We start from the raw sequence: 21,373 nt of genomic DNA on the forward strand, positions 1-21,373 counted from the left end.
CATCATCATCATCTATGAATCCAAGTACAAAAACAACACAATGCAAAAACTGTGAGATTTCATCACATCAATAAAAAGGTAGACAGCAGATTTGAGTTCTGAGGCAAATGTAAGCAGAAGCTTCAAAAGCTGGTTAATTCAATCTTGGTGTGAGCATGCATCAACATAGCTCTAAATTGGGAATCACCCTAACCCAAAACAATGAATAAATGAATGAATGAATCAGACTATATCCATGAAGCAAATGTTTACCTAAATTTTGGTGGTAGCCAACTTAACTATAGCTGTAAACTACTGATGGGAGGTGCGCCAGTGAAGGTAGATGGATGACATGAATGAAGATCATCCCCTAGAGATGGCATCTAGAAACAATAGAAACACAGAATAGAAACTTGAAGGGGAAAAGGAGCGCAATCAATGGCAGCTCGTTCCCACTAAAACCATAGATAAAACACATTATCCCTATTTAACAAGATTATTTAAGAAGTTTAAAACCATGTCCTGGCATGGTGAAAACCATTCTCCTATGTAAGCATTTCCTATTCCATATCCTCCCGCTTTTCTGCCAACCAGAAGTCAGCTTTACAAGTTAGAGATCCCTCTTACTATTAGACTTCTCAAAGATTCTATGAACAGACACCCCTTTGAAGGCTACAGTATCAAATGTAAGAAGCAGCAAACTCACGTAGGAGCGAACACCAGCATTGCTTTCATAGGAGACCTTCCCTCTCTTGTCATTCATTTCTTTCTTTTTTTCTTTCTTTCTTTCCCTTTTTTTCCCCCTTTTTTTTTCTTTTTTTAATTTTCATTTTTGCTTTCACAGGTAAGGATAGATATCCTTTCACTCAAGTCACTAAGTAGCCCATTCAAAATATGAGCAAAGTGCACCCCTAGCTGCAGTCCAATTCCCACATCCAAAGAAGAAACTTCCATGCATTGGACCTGGCTTGCGAAGCATCTGCCTGATGCTCCTCACCCCACAGAAACAATATGTTCCTAGGTCTTTTTCAGGCTCTACTGGGATTGGAGGAAACCGCATAAAGGGCCCTAGTGGGTGCTTCAATTCGTGGGGATGCTGGATGGGGCCATATTGGCAATCAAGGAACTGCTGCCTTATCGAAGGGCGCTCAGTAGATTGCCAAATCAGTGAGTTGGTTATACTGAACCTAAATCCACGATGCATGATATGGGCAAGTAAACGAGCAGTGTTCTTAGCATCATCCAAACCACAATGAGCACGGCCTTCCCACAGTAGCCCAGCCCGCTGAACAGCTTCTTTTAGGTTGCACCTGATGTTGCCAAATACCTCATGGAATGGAACCTTCAAGTTAATCCACCTGAAAAAAGATGAAATAAAGAGAAAAATCCATCACAAGTTTTTCTTTTGGTGTATGATATGTATGCATTAAGAAGGAAGATGAACTAGCAATAGTTTAATGACCTTGTTTACCATCTGAGATGACCATGAATGTGACAACATTACATAAGTGCAAAATATTAACACTTCAGCACATTCAGGCAAATAACAACCTGTTGTGGTGATGGCACATCAACTGTAAAGTCTGGTAAAAAAGAAAAGATGGTAAAAGAGACATTAAAACTAGCATTTTCCTATCAAGGACCATTCTTAAATGTGAACAAGGTGGAGCATTAAAATGTGTCAAATGGCATAGAATGTCGTTTTTGGATAATAATTTTCTGACATGTTTTCATATACCACAAGCGGAAAAAGGAAAATAAGAGAGAGAGAGAGAGAGAGAGAGAGAGAGAGAGAGAGAGAGAGAGTAATGCACATATAAGATGCGAATATGATTGTCATTTTAAGTTGCAATTTGTTTTATTAGCTGTTACAAGCAGTTCAAGAGAATGACAGAGCTAGTGTCTATTACTTTCTAGGGCTTTATTAGGCAGCGGACCCCTTTTTCCAGCTTATCAGGTAGTTACAAAATCCTGTTTGGGGATAAGAAAAGGCATAAAAGGTGTTAACTACCTAACAGCAACCATGCTGCAACTTAAACCCTAACTATCCTGCAGCAATTCACCCTAAGCCCTACACACCATGTAGCAACCACTCTAATCTACTGAAAGACTCGAATCACTTTGAATCTTGCAATTTTTATTTTTATTTTCCAGAAAATCAGATCTGGTTGCCTATGTAGATTTGTTCCTATTTTCTGCTTCCTCTCCAATTCTCATATTCAGATCTATTTTCTGCAACTTTTTGTTTGCCACTAGCTGTTTCTATTGGTAATTGATGATAGAAGTCTGCTGTATTTATGGATTAGAGACATGCAATTTGCCTTGCCTTTGGTCTATGACTTACTACTACCTACCATTGGAGTCCTATACTGTGAACCATATGCTGATCTAGAAATCTCCTTTTTGGTCTGTGGCCTATATACCTTTATTTTCTGCTACTATAGGAAATGATAATTCTGTCAAGTGACTATGTTCTGTTGTCTACTACCTCATAGCTGCTGTTGTCTTCTACCTCATGGTTGCTGCTTGCCTCTTCCTACTGTTTCCCCCAATAAGGCACAGAGTGGATCTCTATCTCCTGATCCTATGAATTTACAAATTATCTCAATAAAATGAATTGAATTGATCTATGTGTGTCTAAGGCAATTAAAAGTACATATTGGTGCATAAGGGATGCTATCTCCTTTTGAACCTCCAGATTCGAAGTCCCTAATTTTGAAAAGTGGCAATAGGATGATTTTATGATCATGTTGTGATTATTGAATAGCATGTCTCCTTATGTTAGTGCTAATATGATGTTTTTGGGTATTGCTAAAGAAACTCGGGACACTGTCTGTGAGGCAAGAAACTTATCCTCAAGATGGAAACATCTATTAGTTTGGAAAGGTATTTTAACCAAGGACAAGATAATGAGGATAGGTTGGATTTTGGTGAATAGGTGTTTTATGTGCAAAGGTGAGGAAGAATCTATTGAGCACATTCTCCGCCACTGTTCCAAGGAAAGAATTCTAGGGCAGTTAGTCTTCTCCCTACTTAGTATTGCATGGGTGTTGAGTTTTTTGGTGAATCAACTATTTTAAGTTGGAACAGTTGCTTTGTCAGGAAGCAATGGAAACACGCATGAAAGCCGCTCCTTTGTGCTTGCTCTGGACTATTTGGTAGAAGAGAAATAGGAAGGCTTTTGATAATGAAGAGCTTATTGATCAAGAGCATAAATCCTTTCTTTGCAAGACTTTGTAGATTGGTTAGATTGTAAGCAAGGGGAAGGAATGTTTTTGGTTTCCCCTCATCTTATTTTTAGCCCTTTAGTGCTCTTGTATACATCTTGTGTACTTTGGGCACCATTCTTTTGGCACTTTTTAATGTATTGTTTCCTTACTTGTCGGAAAAAATAAAAACATTTATCAGACATGAAAATATTTTTGGCCTCAAATATGATGATAAACCTCTTGGTGAATATGATAGGACTCTTAAAATTATGAGTGAAGAACTAAATATCAATTATAGTAATATGGAAAATTGCAAAAGCTAGCAAAAAGGGTTTCTAGTTGCTAAATTTTTATTTGGTCTTCATCCCATCTACTATAAAGTGAAGACTAACATAGTCTCAAGTGAAACCTTACCTTCAATCAGCAACATCTATTCTCCCCTTCAATGATTAATGTTTCCTCTAGCACTAGAGGAACAGGTGGTAATAGTCCTTGTGATCAAGCTCATTATGCAGTGGGAGGCCATGTTAGGGATGACCAATACTGTTTTTTTTTTATAGACAACAAGAACATGCAAAAATTAGCGCCTAAAAAGGAGGGGGGGCGCCCTATGTATATAGGTTGTATACACAGAAACAAGCTAAACACACCTCAAACAAAGAAAGATCACACAAACAAAACAAAGCAAAGTTAACCACAACAAAGAGTATCTAGGAAAATCAACATAAAGGGAAAATCCAGCTCCAAAGAATCCCTCATCCACTCAAAAAGAGTCCGAAAGAAGAGATCCTTTAAACCCTGGTCAGAGAGTTCTTCATCTTTGAAGGTTCTTCGATTACGCTCTTTCCAAACACACCAAAATAAGAAAATGGGAGCCAAGCACCAAATTGGTCTATTCTTCTTTTGAAACCCCTTAGCTTTCCATTGAAGGAGGAGATTTCTTAATGAATCTGGAAATACCCAAGTCACTCCAAAGAGGACTAATCCCTTAACTTTCCATTGAAGGAGGAGATTTCTTAATGAATCTAGAAATACCCAAGTCACTCCAAAGAGGACTAATAAAAAGATTCAAAGCTCTCTTGTCTTGGTGCAATGAATTAGAATGTTATTGGCTGATTCGTCACTCTCTTTACAAAGATTACATCTATTGACCATTTGTCATTCCCTCTTCATTAAGGTGTCTACAATTAGGATCTTCCCCCAAACAGCTTCCCAAGCAAAAAAGCAAGTTCAGAGGAGCACGGGATCCCCAAACCTCCTTTCCTGGAAAAGCAAAATTATTCTCCCCACTTAGAGAACAATAATTTTTTTTTTTTATGGATAAACACAGTAGAGAGTAGATTAATTAGAAAAAGGAAGACCGGAAAGCAACCCAAGGCATACAGAAAGTATACAATAGGTGCCAAAAGGCAAAAAAGAGCAAAACAGGAGGAAAAACAAAACCTCACCCGCTCTCACCTAGAGCCCAACCAATCAAAAAAGTCAATTAAAGATAAAGGGTAAGCATCTATATACAACTTTGTCCAAGACCATAAACTACATGCAAAAGAATGCTTCAATCTATGAACTGAAAACTCTTCTTTGTCAAACGTTATCCTATTTCTTTCTTTCCACACCACCCAAAAAAGACATAAAGGAGCCAGCTTCCAAGCTTTTTTGCACTTCTTGCCCACAAATGACCCAAACCAACCAAGGAGAGTCTCCCTTACCAAACAAGGGAGAACCCAAGTCACCCCAAAGAGAGCAAATAATAACTCCCACAAAACTCTAGTCTTCGTGCAGTGAATTAAGATGTGACTAGTAGACTCCACTTCGACTAGACAAAAGAAACATCGGCAAGGGACTAACCCCTCCTTTTGAGTTGATCCAAAGTTAAAACTTTCCCCCAAGAGGCTTCCCAAGGAAAAAAAACCCATTCTTGGAGGAACAAAAGGGCTGCAAATTATTTTTCTTGGAAACCGGACTGTACTTCCTGGTTCCTCAGCACTATAAAGAGACTTAACTATGAAAAACCCATTTTTTATCTTTTTCCAAATCACCCTATCCTCCAAATCTGCACTAACTCTAATTCCTTGTATTGTCAAGAGCAACCGCTCCACCAAGACTACCTCCCAATCATTGAAGGCCCTCAAAAAACAAGGACTCCAACTCCCCCCCTCAACCGAAGAGTCCCACACCTCCGCCACCCACTCTTCTTTAGAAACCACCAAAGCAAACAAAGAGGGGAAAGTGTTGCACAAAGCCTCACCACCAAACCAAGGATCCAACCAAAATCTGATTCTACTTCCATTACCCACAGAAAACCCAATGTATTTGCTCAACCGAGAACCTTCCTTTCTAATCTCCTTCCACAAACCCACTCCAAAACCCTCTATACCTTCCCAAGTATACTACCCCCCTTCTTCCACTTCATACTTCCTACTAATAACTTGATACCAAAGAGCCTCCTTTTCTACCATAAAGCGCCAACTCCATTTACCCAAAAGAGCTCTATGAAGAGTAGAGAGGCCTTTTACCCCCAAACCCCCTTTACTTTTATCCAAGCAAACAACTAGCCATTTAACAAGATGAATCTTGACACTGAACAATCCTCTCCTATCTTCTTTCCAATATAAAGTGTCCTCACGTTCTTGCACTTTTAACGAGTCAATACTATATTCACCATGGTAAGACTAGTCATTATTTCGACAAATGCTAGGACAAATCTGGGAAACAGGACTGGGATGCATCAGAATATGTGCCATCTACTATTCAAGTGGTGCTAACATCATCTAAGGCCCCTTCCACTACTAAAACCAACACTCCCATGGCTACAATGGCCCATACAGGTACTGCTCTTCTTTCATCTCATGACCCTAACCCTCAGATTATTGGCTCTGACACTTCCTTCCATATTTCTGGGACATCTTCAAAATTTTCCATACTTAATCCATCTTCAACAATTTTTCCATATGATTGGCTCATGGTTTTTCTTCTGTTGATAGTGGTCTAGGTGTTGCTCATCCTACTTTTTCTTTACCTCTTCACCTTGACCCGTGCTACATATGCCTAAAGTATCAATTAATCTTGTTTCTATTAGTCAATTAACAAAACAACAAAATTATTATAGTACGATCCTTCTTTTTTATTGTGTTTTTAAGGATTTGATCATAAAGAAGAAGATTGGTAGCAGCTTCACGATGATGGTTATTTTCATGTTGTTGCATTGTCCTCCTCTGTGTCTCCATTTCATTTTATCAATTAAAATGTCAATCTTATGTGTAAGGGAAACATCAGTGTTCTTCCTTTCCCATGCAACTTAAAAAAGAGTCCTCTTGTTTTAAAGTGGCTCCTTATGATGCTTGGGGCCCATGTCAAGTTCCCCATATTCAAGGCTTTTGCTATTTTATCAGTTTTGTCAATGATTGTTCACATGTTATATAATTCTACTTACATAAAGAACTTTTTGAAGTTCCTCATGTATTTCATTATATTTTTAATGAAATGAAAACTTAGTTTGATTATTTTAGTTGTTTTCTTCATTCAGATAATGTCCTTGAATATAAAAACGATGCTTTGACTTCTTTTTGCACAAGTTGTGGTATTATTCATCAAACTTATTGTGTACAGACCCTAACAAAACAAGGTTGCTGAAAGAAAAAACCACTATTTTTTTATGTTGGCCAATGTCTCATGTTCCACATGCATGTTCCTAAACAGTTTTGGGAGAATGCCATCTTAATTACTTACTATTAGATTAATCGGTTACCCCCCTTCGTATTAAAAGGGTATTCTCCATATTTGTTGTTGTGTCTTGATCAGCCTTCATTTGCTCTTCCACCTTGTATCTTTGGTTGTTTTGTTCAACATTGTCCTCCAAATCAAGATAACTTATCATCTTGTACCATCAAATGTGTTTCTTTCAATATTCTCAAACTTAGAAAGGCATAAATGTTATGATCCTATCTGTCATAGGAGCTTTGTCAATGCAAATGTGACTTTTCTTGAGTCTACTTCCTTTTTTCTTCTACAAGATCCTTGCTACACTCAAAACTTTGTTCTTCACCTCCTCATCCTTCACAAATTTCAGAAACTATTACCTCAGCCCCTTCTAAATTGTTGTTAGCATATCAATGGACCCATGGTTCAACTGCTCCTAATTAGTCTCTTTCATGCTCAATCCTATCTACTCTACCATCGGTTATCGAGACTGATCCTTCCAAATTATACATGGCTCTTTGTAAAGGTGGACATCCTTGTCTTCAATATCCCCTTGATAGTTATTTTACCACTCATGATCTCTCTCAATATTGTGCTTTATTAACTGCTTTGTCTGTTTTCTCTACTCCTAAAAATTATCAAGCCACCTTGAGTCATCCAAAATGGAAGAAAGTTATGGAGGAGATGAATGCCCTGGTAAATAGCGGCACATGGGAACTCACTACTTTACCTACCAGGAACACTAGTAGTGTGTAAATGGGTATATCCCATAAAATATCAACTAGATGACACAATTGAGCAGGGCTCAAAGTTGAACTTCTTGTTAAAGGCCATACTTACGCTTATGGGTAGACTATTTTGAGACATTTTCTCCAACTTCCTGTCTTGATTTAATCCATATCTTGATTCCCTTGGTCACCAACTTCAATTGGAAAATCTATCATGGAGTAACCACTTAGGTTCGTTGCTTAAGGGGAGTAAGGATTACAAGCATGATGTTTAAAGAGGGGAATCTGAGGGTTAAAGCAATCTTCTCCTGCATGTCTTGATAAGTTCAATGTTGTAGTAACAACAAATGGCTTTTATCAACGTCGGTCAGATCACTCAATGTTTGTTCCTAGAAGGAAGTCTAAAATAGTGATACTCATGCTACATATGGATGACACTGTCAATTGAGGAAGCAATTCTGTAGGAATTGAAAAAGTAAAGAACCACCTAAAAAATAACATTTTATACCATATAGGGATGAGTATGAGAAGGTTGTGCTTTGAGGTAAGATTTGAAGGCAAGGTTAGAGGGATATGGATATTGGTGTTAGAGCAAAGCCTAGGCTCTATTTTCTCTATGGGTTTTGAAAAGAAAGAAGTTCGATGGTTACTAGAGCAATTGGGGAAGCAGTTGAGGTGGAGGGGTTCATGGATTTCAACAGAAAATACTAAGGAAAGACTAGGGTTCATCTAATGGAAGTGCAATTCAACACAAATGGCAAGTTTATCAAGTGATCTAAGCTGCCATCTAACTGAAAGTCTACCTTTTTAGTAATACTAGACGGTGAGAAAGGCAATGGATCGAAGAAATCAAAACATGTGATTTCTTCAAGGATGGAGTCTCCACCTAACATGGCAGTTTATGGTGGCGGAGTGGTGGGCTCATGCCCGCTCCACATCCCCCCCCCCGGAGTGTTAAAACGTATTTGCGGTTCGTTCGGAGGTTTGACAATGATCCTTCTGCAAGTTCACCTACGGAAACCTTGTTACGACTTCTCCTTCCTCTAAATGATAAGGTTCAGTGGACTTCTCGTGACATCGCAGGCGGCGGACCACCCACATCGCTGCGATCCGAACACTTCACTGGACCATTCAATCGGTAGGAGCGACGGGGCGATGTGTACAAAGGGCAGGGATGTAGTCAACGCAAGCTGATGACTCGCGCTTATTAGGAATTCATCGTTGAAGACCAACAATTGCAATGATCTATCCCCATCACAATGAAATTTCAAAGATTACCCGAGCCTATCTGCCAAGGCTATAGACTCGTTGAATATATCAGTGTAGTGCGCGTGCAGTCTAGAACATCTAAGGGCATCACAAACCTATTATTGCCTCAAACTTCCTTGGCCTAAGCAACCATAGTCCCTCTAAGAAGCTGGTTGCGGAGGCTCACCTTCACATAGCTAGTTAGCAGGTTGAGATCTCATTCGATAACGGAATTAACTAGACAAAGATGCAATGCCCTATTTATGTTGAAAGAAAGCAATATTGAATCATTCCTATGCAAGAGTTGTTCAATAGGAAGGATCAAGGGAGGACATTATATTCCAATCGAGATGTGGGTGAGAGTAGTGATGCGCAAATACCCTTTGTTTAATGTTGACTGAGTTAAGGTGGGTCAAGCTCTAAGTTCAAAGGGCATGGTGTCTATTATCCCTTTCACAACAACAAAGGGGTTACTCTTTGCGAAGACAGTTGAGGAAGCTTCCTTTATACATGATTCGGGGCATGTCATGGTTGAGGGCAAATACAAAACTCTAGTGAGAAGAAGGTCACCTAGGGAAAACTTTTAATGGTTTTAGGTAAGTTCATAAAAAGGGTGGATTAAATTACATGGATTATCATTTCATTTGTGGTATAAAGAACATTTGAAGATGATTGTGGAGGTTCAGGGGATGATGGTAGAGATTGATTGGTGCACTCTGAAGTTGTATGATCTATCAAAAGTTAGGGTGAGGGTAGAGATGAAGGAACACACTGTCTTGCCCAGGTTGATGGAGGTGAAGGATTGGGCATGGATGTTTACAATCTCTATTGTATTGATCAGAGATGAAGATGAAAGGTGGTTTGGAAAGGTTGAGCCAACTCAAGGGAGAAAGGACTTATAATCAAGGACATGTGGCATGAATCAGCACAGTGGGGCATATCACGTGGCTAGGACTGGGTCTCAATGTGGGACACGTGGCAAATATCAACATTCTAATGCTCTTCAAAGGGCTAGGAGAGGGTCTCATAATGGGACACATGGCAAGAGAAGAGTCTTAGTGAAGGACAACTGTGATCCACTATCTCTGGTTTCAAATTTAAATTCAAATGGAGGGGGGCGGCCTCTCAGCAAAGGCAGAGCAATAGTCTAGCGTTAGCCCGTTTCCAAGACTCTAAAGATCTATTAATTGAGTACTTCCCCAGTAAGGAGCAAGAGTAACAAGTGTTAGAATAATAACATTAATATTCTTACAACCAACACATTTTCTCAAGTACAATGAAGATTTAATCATTACATTTCCATACTATTCAAAATGAACCACATTTGTTTTCCTCCACAAAAGGGTAGTCATTTTTTGGTAACCTTTGATTAAGGAAAAATTAGGACAAGGAGAAATGAAATCACTTCTAGCTCATAAGCATCTTACCGATTATGTAATGGTTCAATTTCAAACCATCAACTTGACTTTTGAAATGTGATATAAAGCACAATGAAATAATCCCATTTCCTAAGGAAATCCAAACAAACACTCATCAAAGGAGATTAAACTTGCCTATTGAAATACGGTGGCTTTCGGATCCTCTTGAATCGGCACTCAGATTCCAACATCACCCGACAATCCCAGTCTGACCATGTCACCACAGCAAAGTTGGTGTGCTTAATCCCCTTCTGTTCAAGCCATCTATCATGCATGAGTAGAGCTTCACTTAGGAGAACACCATTGTCCACCTGAAGGCATTGTGTATATTAAGATAACTAGGAAGCTTTATATTTATATGAATCAATAAGAGCCAATCTGGTGATGAAATAATGGATTATAATGTCAGAATACAAGAAAATCCAATACCTCAAGTTAACTGAAAAAGGAACTCAATTTGAATTATACAAATTTATTAAAAAAAAAAATTGATAGATAAAAAGGAAGTATATTAAACGAAAAGAGGAAGCACCAAAAAACAGTGTCCTCCAAGTATACAGGGAGTATACAATCAAGCCCAAAGACATACCCCTAAGGAGAAAGGAAAACAACACACCAACCTCCCTTACTTAGAGCCTAACCAGTCTAAAAAACTTACAAGAGATGAAGCGCTCAAAACTAAGTAAACCTTGACCCAAGACCAAAGATTACATACAAAAGAATATTTCAATCTTTAAAGCGAAAGCTCCTCATTCCCAAAAGCTAAAAAATTCCTCTCCTTCCAGACTAACCAAAAAATACACAAGGGAGCCATTTTCCAAGCCTTCTTACGAGCTTTCCCCACAAACGCTCCTTGCCATCCAAGAAGAGTTTCCTTCACTGTACACGAAAGAGTCCAAGACACACTAAAAAGGGAGAAAAGAAGATTCCACAAGACCCGCGTCTTGACAAAATGAAGTAAAAGGTGATCCACTGTTTCTACTTCCAATAAGCAAAGAAAGCACCTGTTTGCCAAAGAGAACCCCCTCCTTTGAAGTTACTCCAAAGTTAAGACTTTACCCCAGGAAGCCTCCCAAGCGAAGAATGCCACCTTAGGAGGCACTCTCACTCTCCAAATACTATCATAAGGGAACAAAGAAGAGCCTCTGAACTCCAACATAAAGTAAAGAGACTTGACTGAGAAAGCGCCACCCTTTGAAGTTGTCCAGAACACTATATCTTCCTCCTCCCTTTGCACCCGGAAGGCTTGAATCCTCTGCAAAAAATGTTCCACCTCCTCAATCTCCCAATCATTAAAAGCCCTTGCAAAAAGAGGGGTCCAACCCTCCCCATCACCAACGGAATTCCAAACATCCAAAACCCATGCATTCTTAAAGAAAGAGATGGAAAATAAAGAGGGGAAGGACTCACAAAGTGGCTCATCTCCATCCCACTTGTCTGTCCAGAATCTCACTCTCTGCCCACTACCCACATGTTAGGCCAATCTACCATTTAAAAGCAACCACTCCTTCCTAATTGCTTTCCAAAGTCCAACACCGTATCTCCCACTTCCTTCCCGAGTGCACCATCCCCCCTCATCTTCACCATACTTATGACTTATGACTCGCCTCCAAAAGGCCTCTCTTTCATTTGCATACCGTCAATTCCATTTACATAAGAGAGTTCTATTCATCAGAGCTAAATTTCTCACACTTAACCCACCTTTCTTTTTATCCAAGCAAATCAAGTTCCACCTAACAAGGTGAGGCTTTTGAACAAGAGCTCCCCCACCCCACAGAAAATCCCTCTGGATCTTCTCCAATCTCAGCCTCACTTTTCTTGGCAAGTAGAAGAGAGACATAAAGTATACAGGCATACTAGAAAGAGTGTTTTGAATTAGAGTGAGTCTCCCTCCTTTTGAAATATATTGTCTCTTCCACATAGCAAGCCTTTTACGAAAACACTCTTCAACACCATCCCACACAGCCATTGATTTGAAGGGTGCCCCTAAAGGCAAACCTAGATAACAGGAAGGGAGCCCACCCACTTTACAACCCAATTCCAAGGCCAAATCCTCTATATCATGCACCCTCCCCACTAAGATTAACTCGCTCTTCTCTAAGTTGATCTTCAACCCTGAGCACGCCTCAAACCACATAAGAAGCCAACTTAGATAAGTCATCTGGTCTAAAGTCTACTCACAAAAAACCAGTGTATCATCCGCAAATAACAAATGCGATATTTGTAACCCCTCACCATTCCTACCTCTCACCCTCCACCCAGATAAGAAGCCCCCACTAATAACCCTTCTCAATAAGCAACTAAAAACCTCCATGGCTATCACAAACAAATAAGGAGAGAGAGGATCTCCTTGTCTTAACCCCCTCGAGCTTTGGAAAAAACCGGAATGAGAACCATTTATTAAAACAGAAAATCTCACAATAGAGATACACCATTCTATCCACTTTATCTATCTCTCCCCAAAAGCCATCTTTTTAAGAACTACCATAAAAAAACTCCAACTAATATGATCATAAGCTTTCTCTATATCCAACTTACATAACACACCCCCTGCATTGTCTTTCATCCTTGAGTCCACAGCCTCATTTGCAATCAGAACTGCATCCAAGATCTATCTACCCTCCACAAAGGCATTTTGGGACGCCGAGATTACTTTCCCCATCACCTTTTTAATTCTATTAGTCAACACCTTGGTCAACAACTTATAAAGGCTGCCCACAAGGCTGATCGGCCTAAAGTCTTTCAAATCTTCTACACCTCCCTTCTTTGGAACTAAAACCAGAAAAGTAGCATTTAGAGACTTTACAAATCTGCCCCTCTCATGGAATTCTCTAAAAAAAACCCATAATCTCAATCTTTACCACATCCCAACAAAACAATCAAAAAGTCATGGCAAAGCCATCCTAACCAGGGGCTTCGTCCTTGCCTAGATCTGTAAGAGCTGCATACACCTCTCCTTCCGTAAAAGGAATTACCAGCCCCTTAGCCTCACTGCTCGCTAACCTCATGAAAGATAAACCCTCAATACAAGGACGCCATCCCTCTTCCTTAGAATACAGCTTTTGAAACTCCCCCACCACACTATTTTTTAAATCATTCTCCTCCGTATACCAGCAGCCATTCTCCATAATTGCGAGGACCTCCAGTGTGGTTTCTAAAATAGGACCAACTTCTCATGTTGTCTAAAGATTTTATCAGGGAATTAATTTCCATTAGTTGACCATCATTTCAAAGAGAGCTTCTACTTTTCCTTTTTGCAAGGAAATGACTCTTTTAGCTTGCTTGATCCCGGCTTTCTACAACTTCCTTAAACTCGTTTCCTTTCAACTACAAACTCCAGCTCTCTCTTTCTCTCTCTACCACATCTCTTTGCTTCCCAAACTGCTGTTATGCTCAACAGAGTTAGTACCATATCTCCCTCAGCAATTTCTTGTGCTTTAGTAGCTTTAAAAGAGTGTTTAATCTTTTCATGTTAGTTTCACTATGTTTCAAGTTTTTCTTTCAAGTGCTCTCTCCCTTTCAGCTTCGTTTTTTTTTTATCTTCTTCATTCTCCTCATGTCTAGTCTCAAAGGAATCATTTTTCTGTTCTATTTCATGCTCTCTTACTCCCTGCCTATCATTTTCATACCTTGCTTTCTGTCCCTACTGAGATACATTGCACATTGAGTATGCTACTTACATCAATTTCATAAATATTCACTGGTTCTGAAAAATCTAGTTGTTGTGGACACTGTCACACTAAGGACTACTAATAAGCCTTATTATAAAGGGACTTGTCCGGTAAAGAAAAAAAGGCAAAGTCTTGTTAGTGCCCAAGTCAAAAAGCTTATTAACAAGATCACTACTGAGTCCAATTTCACATATTATGGCTCCAGTAATGCTGCTGAGAGAGGCACATTGGAGAGAACTGGCCCAAAATAAAAGTTAGAAACTTTGGTGATTTGATGGTTGTGAAAACCACCAATGGGCAAATAGTTTCATTGTTTACAGCAAGAGCAAAAAAAAAAAAAAAAGAACATATCCTCCGTCATCATCTATCATCTTTTTAATATATGTTTTTGACACAAACAAAAAAAAAAAGAGAGAGAGAGAAAAAGAAAGACAAAAAAACTCATCACTCATGTTATGGAAGAGGCATCTTACTTTCATTGCTACAGAGTGCTAAGTATGGGAGAATAAAACCATAGACAGTTGAGTATCATTGGGCATCAGCTAACATGTTAACAAAATTTTAGACCTCTGAATTCAGCCACCAAATTGAACAATAAAAATAAGGAAATCTAGTCAAGAACAGGAAGAATTTGCTGAAATGTCCCTAGTATAGCAATACAGCAGGTACTCAATCAGCAACAACATTGAGACGCAATAACACAGTGAAGTAAAGGTGCACATCTTCTGAACTCCATGGCCGGCCTGCTGATTGAAGAAAAGGAGTAAAGTGCATGCAAGCAACGCTTGTTTAAGCACATGCAGAATGAGACATCATCACTTCAAATGAAAAAACAAAATTGAAAGAATGGTACTCACATTCTAAACATACCTGAATTTGCTGGATGCCAGTAAGCTCTTTGCAGAAATCACTCAGAAGATGATTGCATGTAGGCCGCACATATATTTGAAAAGAATCTTCCAGTTGGCCAGTCATACTGTTCACTAGTACTGATGGGAACTCGATAATCTCTTGTGGATGAGGATTCTTCTCTTTATCACAGGTTGCCTCAAAGTCAATTACCACAAAATACTGAAATTCTTGGAAATGGAAATCTTGTGGATGACTTTGAGATAACATCTTCAAGGGCACAAAGGGCACATAGTGAGGCTGATTACCCATAGGAAAGCAGGACTTGTGATTCATGGGATAAAAATGGCTTTCAACCATATGAAATTGGTTGTGGTGTGCCTTTTGAATGTATGGATGGGAAGTTGACCGTTGATAATAATCTTGTAGATGCATTGGCCCATAGTAGCCTTCATTAGGAGGTGCAAAAGACTCTATACTTGATGAGCAGTCTCCTTCAATGATACCACCTCGAGAATCAGTATGAACTTCATCTTTAACCCCTGGCACCCCTTCCACAAAACTCACATTAAATTGAGGGTTGTAAGGGAATGCCTTACTCTGGAGGCATCTCATGGATGCCTCCCAAGCCTTCTGCATTTTTTCTGCAATGAAAAGGCTGCAGGTAAGCAATAAACATCTATATTGGACATGATGTAAATAAAATAGTATCGATTCATTTCCAGATCAGAAAATTGCATGCTAGGTGCATAACACAATATTTAAAGTCATGTAAGCTTCATTAAAAGGATTTTGGTTTCTATTTGAAAGGATCCATCCAACTATATATCTCAACACTTGAACCATAGCAATAGAAGCAAAAGACATGCATGCATGTGTACAGACTCTACATGCATGCACACTAGAAAATTTTAAATCCCGATTTGAAAGCCATTTTTAAGTTTCAGCTAATGCTGATTATTAAAAACTAGAAACCAAGAACAGAACTGAGAAAACCAAAGAAAAATACAGAGATAAAACCACAGTAAAAGCCAAAGATGAAATTGCAGATCTATGCTAGCATAAAATAGTGTAAATATTGAATATTTAAATATTATAAAAAAAATTAAATTAATAAAGCCTACATATACATAGGAGGCTACTACAATACACACATGACATATCATTCATGCAGTGCACATGATGCTTTCTGGAAAAATTTAAAATACATAGAGGGAAGTTTTTGCAGGTGGCAGCAACAATGATGATGGTAATGCAACAATGTTAGGTTCAACTGTCTAAGTGGTGGCAGTGGTGTCCCTAGAATGGACCCCAGTAGTTGTAGTGAGTCTAGGGGTGATTGTAGGTGACAGCATCTTTTCTTCTTTGATTTAAGAAAATCTTATTTAGAAATGGAAAGGGTTATTGCAACAACAAAAAATGTTGCATTAGTTCAGTTATTACCCCCTCTCCCCCAAGTGTCAGCATATGCATTCTAACATAATTTTCATAGGTGCTTTGTATATTACCATCTGCCATGCAAACAAAGTATCTTTTACCAATCAAAATATTAAATATTTTGATAAAGATGAATATACAGATAATAAATCAGCTACCTCATCCAGAGGAAGAAGATTCCTAAAGTCATAATGCATGTTGCCTTTGACTATCCTTTCTCTTGATAATCTCCACAACACAAAAATAATTTTCCAATAGCAACTTCAGACAAATGTGGTTTCACAATCTTTGATATGGAACAATGCTATATCTTTTTCCCATATGCTGATCATCTTTTCTGTCATTCTCCCCTTGCATTGAAGATATTGTAAAAGCTTTTAGCTGAGTTGCATTGGTAGCATTGAGAGACATTGCACACTTGTAGGTGATCCTATTTTGCAGTTCTGAGAGGAGCTCTAAAGGGAGAGCATTACGGAATTGAGCTGCTCTTGCTCTGATATAGGAGCTCTAAAGGTAGAGTTGTTTTTCATGTTCTCTCTTATGTGGCTTTGCTTTTTTGTTCCTGTTGTATACTACTCTGGTGTACTCTTTTCTTTTGCCATATATATACGTCTTTCATTGTCTATCAATATGTATAGGCGATCTGAACAGAGAGGAACTCCAGAATTTATCAAGATCAGTGGATGAGATGGACTTATGTTGATAATTTGAGCACTAAATAACAAGTTAATAAGAGGCAAAAAGGACAATTAACAATCAAACTTCTCTTAATAAGACTCAAAATTCTCCTAATAGGGCTCAAACTAAAACTATGATTACCTAATTTTAAGAAAACTCTAACTAAATAACTCAAATGGACTTCTAAAAACCAAAACTTTCAAAGTGAATAAAACTTAATCCATAATGTGAATTGAAAAACCACATGCATCAATTAGTGTAGCTGATATCGCATTTTATGCTGCCAACATTGCACTCACCTTCCAATTTACATTAGTAGCATCAAGAAAGTCTCTTCAATAGGGGATAAGATATTTTTTTTGATAGGGATAGGGGATAAGATATTGGACAGTGAATACATCAGAAATGCAAATATGATGTGGCAACTTCTATGATAAGCATCATAATTAATCCTTTCAGAATCTCAGAACAACAAATCTTCCTTAGGCTTAACTTGTTATGTTATTGGGTGGAGGTGTAACTTTTATCATGATGACCCAAACAAAATCACTCATGTCAAACACATCAACTTGTTATATGTACCAGGTGGAATTCTATCTTTTGTCATCACAGACCGGGAAAAACACCAGTATCAAACACCACTCTTCTTCTATGTTCATCAACAAAAACATTATATTTGTTGTTGCTAACCTCAATGCAGTTCTTCCCATCCTCAGAACAGCACAAATATGATCAATTATGTTCTCAGCCTTCACACCAACTCTCTTTTGAGGAGATAAGGCACAGGATCCAAAACACTATAAGGATTTCAGCTATGAACTCTTCAAAAGGACTCTTTTCTGCACAAGACCTGGTTGGTTCCTCCTTGGTATGGTGCAAGTTTTTCATGCAGCCCCCCAAGCTCTAGAGTAAAACAAAACCAAACTCTTCACATAAGACTCACTCTTGAAAGGCCACTTTATCAACTTCCTCACAATCCTTAGGGCTTTTGCCTCCAAGGGGTTCATAGATGCACCTGTCAGCATTTTGTCACCAAATTGAAGAACTACCTGGTATTTTCAGGATTCCTCCACTTTAAGGGGTCCCTGAAGTTACTTTTGATCGTATCCTTGGGAAAATCCAGGTCATATAAGGGCCTTTTCAAAGTGAAACAAATTGGTTTGGCTTTTCAGACAGAAATCCTAGCCTTAATAGAGGGTCTAAAATAAGTCAGTAATTTGAGAATCTCTACTTTGTTGGCAGGAGATTTGACATTAATGATCTCTTGGGCTACACTGGTAGGAGAAGATATTGGAGATGAGCTCATGAGCTTTAAGGAATAGTGCACCTCTCTAGAGTTTCAAGATGCTTCTTCTTTTACAGACATAGAAAGGTAAATCAAGAGGTTGACTGTCTCATCAAGAGAGGAGCAGCAACCCTCCTGTAATTTGGGGGATTTATTTCCCCCAATGACCTTTTTGGGTTATTCTTGTATTGAGGTTTATCGTATCTATATTTCTCTTACAATGTCCACTTAGTTTTTGCATTTTATGAAAGGATCTGTCATCCTTCCTCACATACAACCTTATGTATAAGATTGGAGCCAATATGGCTTTGGAACATGTATGGGCTAGACATGGTGCAAGTCAGTCATGACTCAAATGTACCAACCATGACCCGTCCAGTATGGTCATGACTAGCTAATCCATTGCTGCAGTGGGCAAATCTTGTATCAAGTTTCGCTCTTGTCTCAGTAATGGCTGTTCCAATTACACTTAAGCTTAGTAGTATCGAATTTGACAAAAACTTTGAACCTTGATGCCAGCTCTCTGATTCCATTCCTTCACACACCCAAGTTATTGGCATTCCCTCCTCCAAGTGAGAATGAAAAGGAAAATACACACAAAACAAGCTATCCAAGAAATTGGAATAAAAAACCAAAATTTTTAGTTACATTCGATTTCATGTTTTAAAATTATTTTTGTTGAAATGATGATTTTCTATTCGCTTGAAAAAGAAAGTAGAACAAGCAAAGAGAAAATTATTTCTAATTTGATATTTTATTCTTTTAGGTTGATGAAAAAGCAAGTAGTCTGTGCTTGATCATAAAAGAAGCAATGGAAGAAAAAAAAATTTGTTTTTCTTTTTTCAATTGCATAATTTATGTAGATTTTCTTTTCTTTTTCTCAAAAACAAAAAACTCATAGAAATCAATTAGTAAGTACAATGAAGGACAAGACACCCTTCCAAAACTGCAATTATTTTATGCAGATTTGGATAATGAGAAAGTAGAGATTTTATGTGTGGCTGTCGAAAAGGTGGAAGAAACAAACAAAAATGAAAATTTTCCAAATTCATGCTTTGCATTATCTTGATTTATGAAAATGTGAAAAACTTTCCTTTTATTGCCAAGAGGGTGACGGAAAAGAAGAGAAAAAATGGCCCTTTTTTAATTCTTTTGGTTAAGAAAATGGAGGTTTTTTGTTTGGTTATCAACAAAGCGGAAGAAATATTGACAAAGGGATTACTGAAAATATTTTCCTTTTCTGATTTCATTAATGATACTGTTGTATAGAAAAATGGAAATGAGAAATTATTCCTACCATTTTATTCTTTACATGTTCAAAAAAAATCATATTCCCATCTAACCAAGAATTGGAATTGTGCATACATTTCTAGACCCCAATGATAGTCTATCAAATGCACCCTTAAGGTGATGCACTATCAAGTGAAAGACATAAATATCATTGCATATACCCTTATATTGTATTTTTTTATTTTAAGAAATCGAATCACCTATTCCATAAAGAAAATGAAAAATAAGTCTTTTCAATTGCAGGGTTGAGAGTGTGAGATAAGTGATGATAGCATTCATCATTTTACTTTTCTATGGATGGTAGTTGCTAAGAAGCCCGTTGTTGTTGTCATTGGCATCATATGGTCTGATTGGGGATTGAACTACCCACCTCATTTGTGAGATGTTGTTATCAGGGCCATATGGGTTTTCCAACTAATGAATGCCTCAAGCTCAATAGCGAATGGTAATGGGTGCTCGTTGGGTAATCCAAGTCAGATGGGTATTAAGGCCTTTTTAGGAGCAAGATTGATAGAGAATCTTCTATACCTATAAGGCTGATATTTTAGCTCTGGTTGAAGACCTCCAAAAAAGGCAATTTCATTACATATTACTAATATTTTAGTAGAGAGGGATTCAGTGATTGTTCTAGCCCAGGTGTCACAAGATAGGAGAGGTCCCTCAAGACATAATTAGTGGCTGTGGTAGATTTCCGTTTTTATTTTAGGATGCCCCTAAACCCCAAAGGAAAGAGACTTCTCAAGGGGGAGACTCCTCCTTCATAGTGTTTGTTAGGAACTTTCTCTCCCCTTGAGTCTATCGATCATGGTCCACTGGGCATTGTGCTTTGGAGTGATCAAGTCTTAGAGGTAGTGGCTTCTGTCTTGTATTTAGGAGCTGATTTCTTTGGATTTCATTTTTCTATGTTAAGCTAGAAATTTTTAATGAGGAAGACCACTTGTTATACTTCCATTTAAAATTTGAACCAACTGGAAACATATAATGGTTCATTAACCTAAAGAATTGGATACGATAATCAACAGAGCAAGTTAACACTTTTTATCTTTTCCACTGACATTGGTGTTTTAAGTTTTAACCATCACTCGACTTTCTGGAAGTTGCTGCATTTCAAGTGAATTGTACATAATAAAACCCACAAAGTTCCATCCCAGCATTTTCAAAATCCCTCCATTGGCTAACCTGAAGTCGAATCAAACAGTTCTCACAGTATAATACCACACACATCAAAAACAAACCAATTGACACATTAAAATCCATAAACCCACCTCCAAACACACCAAAAACACCAGAAATTTACAAACAATCAAAACCAACAACCCATTTCAGGTCCCAACATCAAAACCAACAAAAGGAACACACAAAAAAAATCACCTGAATTATCCCAAAAGCAGAGATCAAAGGATTCAAGTGATTGCAAGGTCAAACCTTTATGCTCAAGCGGCATCATGATCTTGAATGCAGCTGTAATCAACGGCAGGGCACATCAGATCTCCCTCCAAATTCCTGACGAAAATCAAGCCATTAGAAAAAAAAAAAAAAAAAATCATACCCAGAAAAAACCCGAAATGGGTCATCGAAAAAGGGAAGTACTTGGGTAAAACTCTCATGAGGGAGGGTGGGCGTGGTTGTTGCTTACATTAGGGAGAGAGAAAATGTATGAGAAATGAAAATGCTCCTGAGAAAGTAGGTGAGGTTTGGTTCCAAAACAAATATAGAAACTCACCCAAATTGAAAGTAAGGTATAAATATTATAACCGGGGAGAGAGACCAACAGCGGACCCCCCGCCATCTTGATCTGTTACTGTTACAGGTGCGTGCCTGTTGTTTCTACTCGCCCCCTGATTTTATCGTGCTCGCGCTTTCTATGGACCGCCTTTCTGTG

At 38.3% G+C, this 21,373-nt stretch overlaps 1 protein-coding gene across 4 annotated transcripts; it reads right to left on the bottom strand.

Annotated features, from left to right (window-relative positions):
* Positions 1 to 189: 189 nt before the first annotated feature.
* LOC117916186 lies at positions 190 to 21,209 on the bottom strand. Of its 4 annotated transcripts, none has more exons than XM_034832090.1 (5): positions 21,128 to 21,209; positions 20,917 to 20,994; positions 14,823 to 15,445; positions 10,417 to 10,592; positions 190 to 1,337 (listed from the first exon to the last, which is right to left on the bottom strand). In XM_034832090.1, exons 2-5 carry the CDS (start codon positions 20,936 to 20,938, stop codon positions 854 to 856), a joined length of 1,305 nt encoding a protein of 434 aa, XP_034687981.1. In that variant the 5' UTR covers positions 20,939 to 20,994; positions 21,128 to 21,209; the 3' UTR covers positions 190 to 853. The 4 variants fall into 4 exon arrangements, with proteins under 4 accessions (XP_034687981.1, XP_034687979.1, XP_034687982.1 ...); XM_034832088.1 differs by having other exon boundaries at positions 20,863 to 20,994; XM_034832091.1 differs by having other exon boundaries at positions 21,082 to 21,173.
* Positions 21,210 to 21,373: the final 164 nt, after the last annotated feature.

The sequence above is a fragment of the Vitis riparia genome, chromosome 6 (assembly GCF_004353265.1).
Source record: "Vitis riparia cultivar Riparia Gloire de Montpellier isolate 1030 chromosome 6, EGFV_Vit.rip_1.0, whole genome shotgun sequence".
Lineage (NCBI taxonomy): Eukaryota > Viridiplantae > Streptophyta > Magnoliopsida > Vitales > Vitaceae > Vitis > Vitis riparia.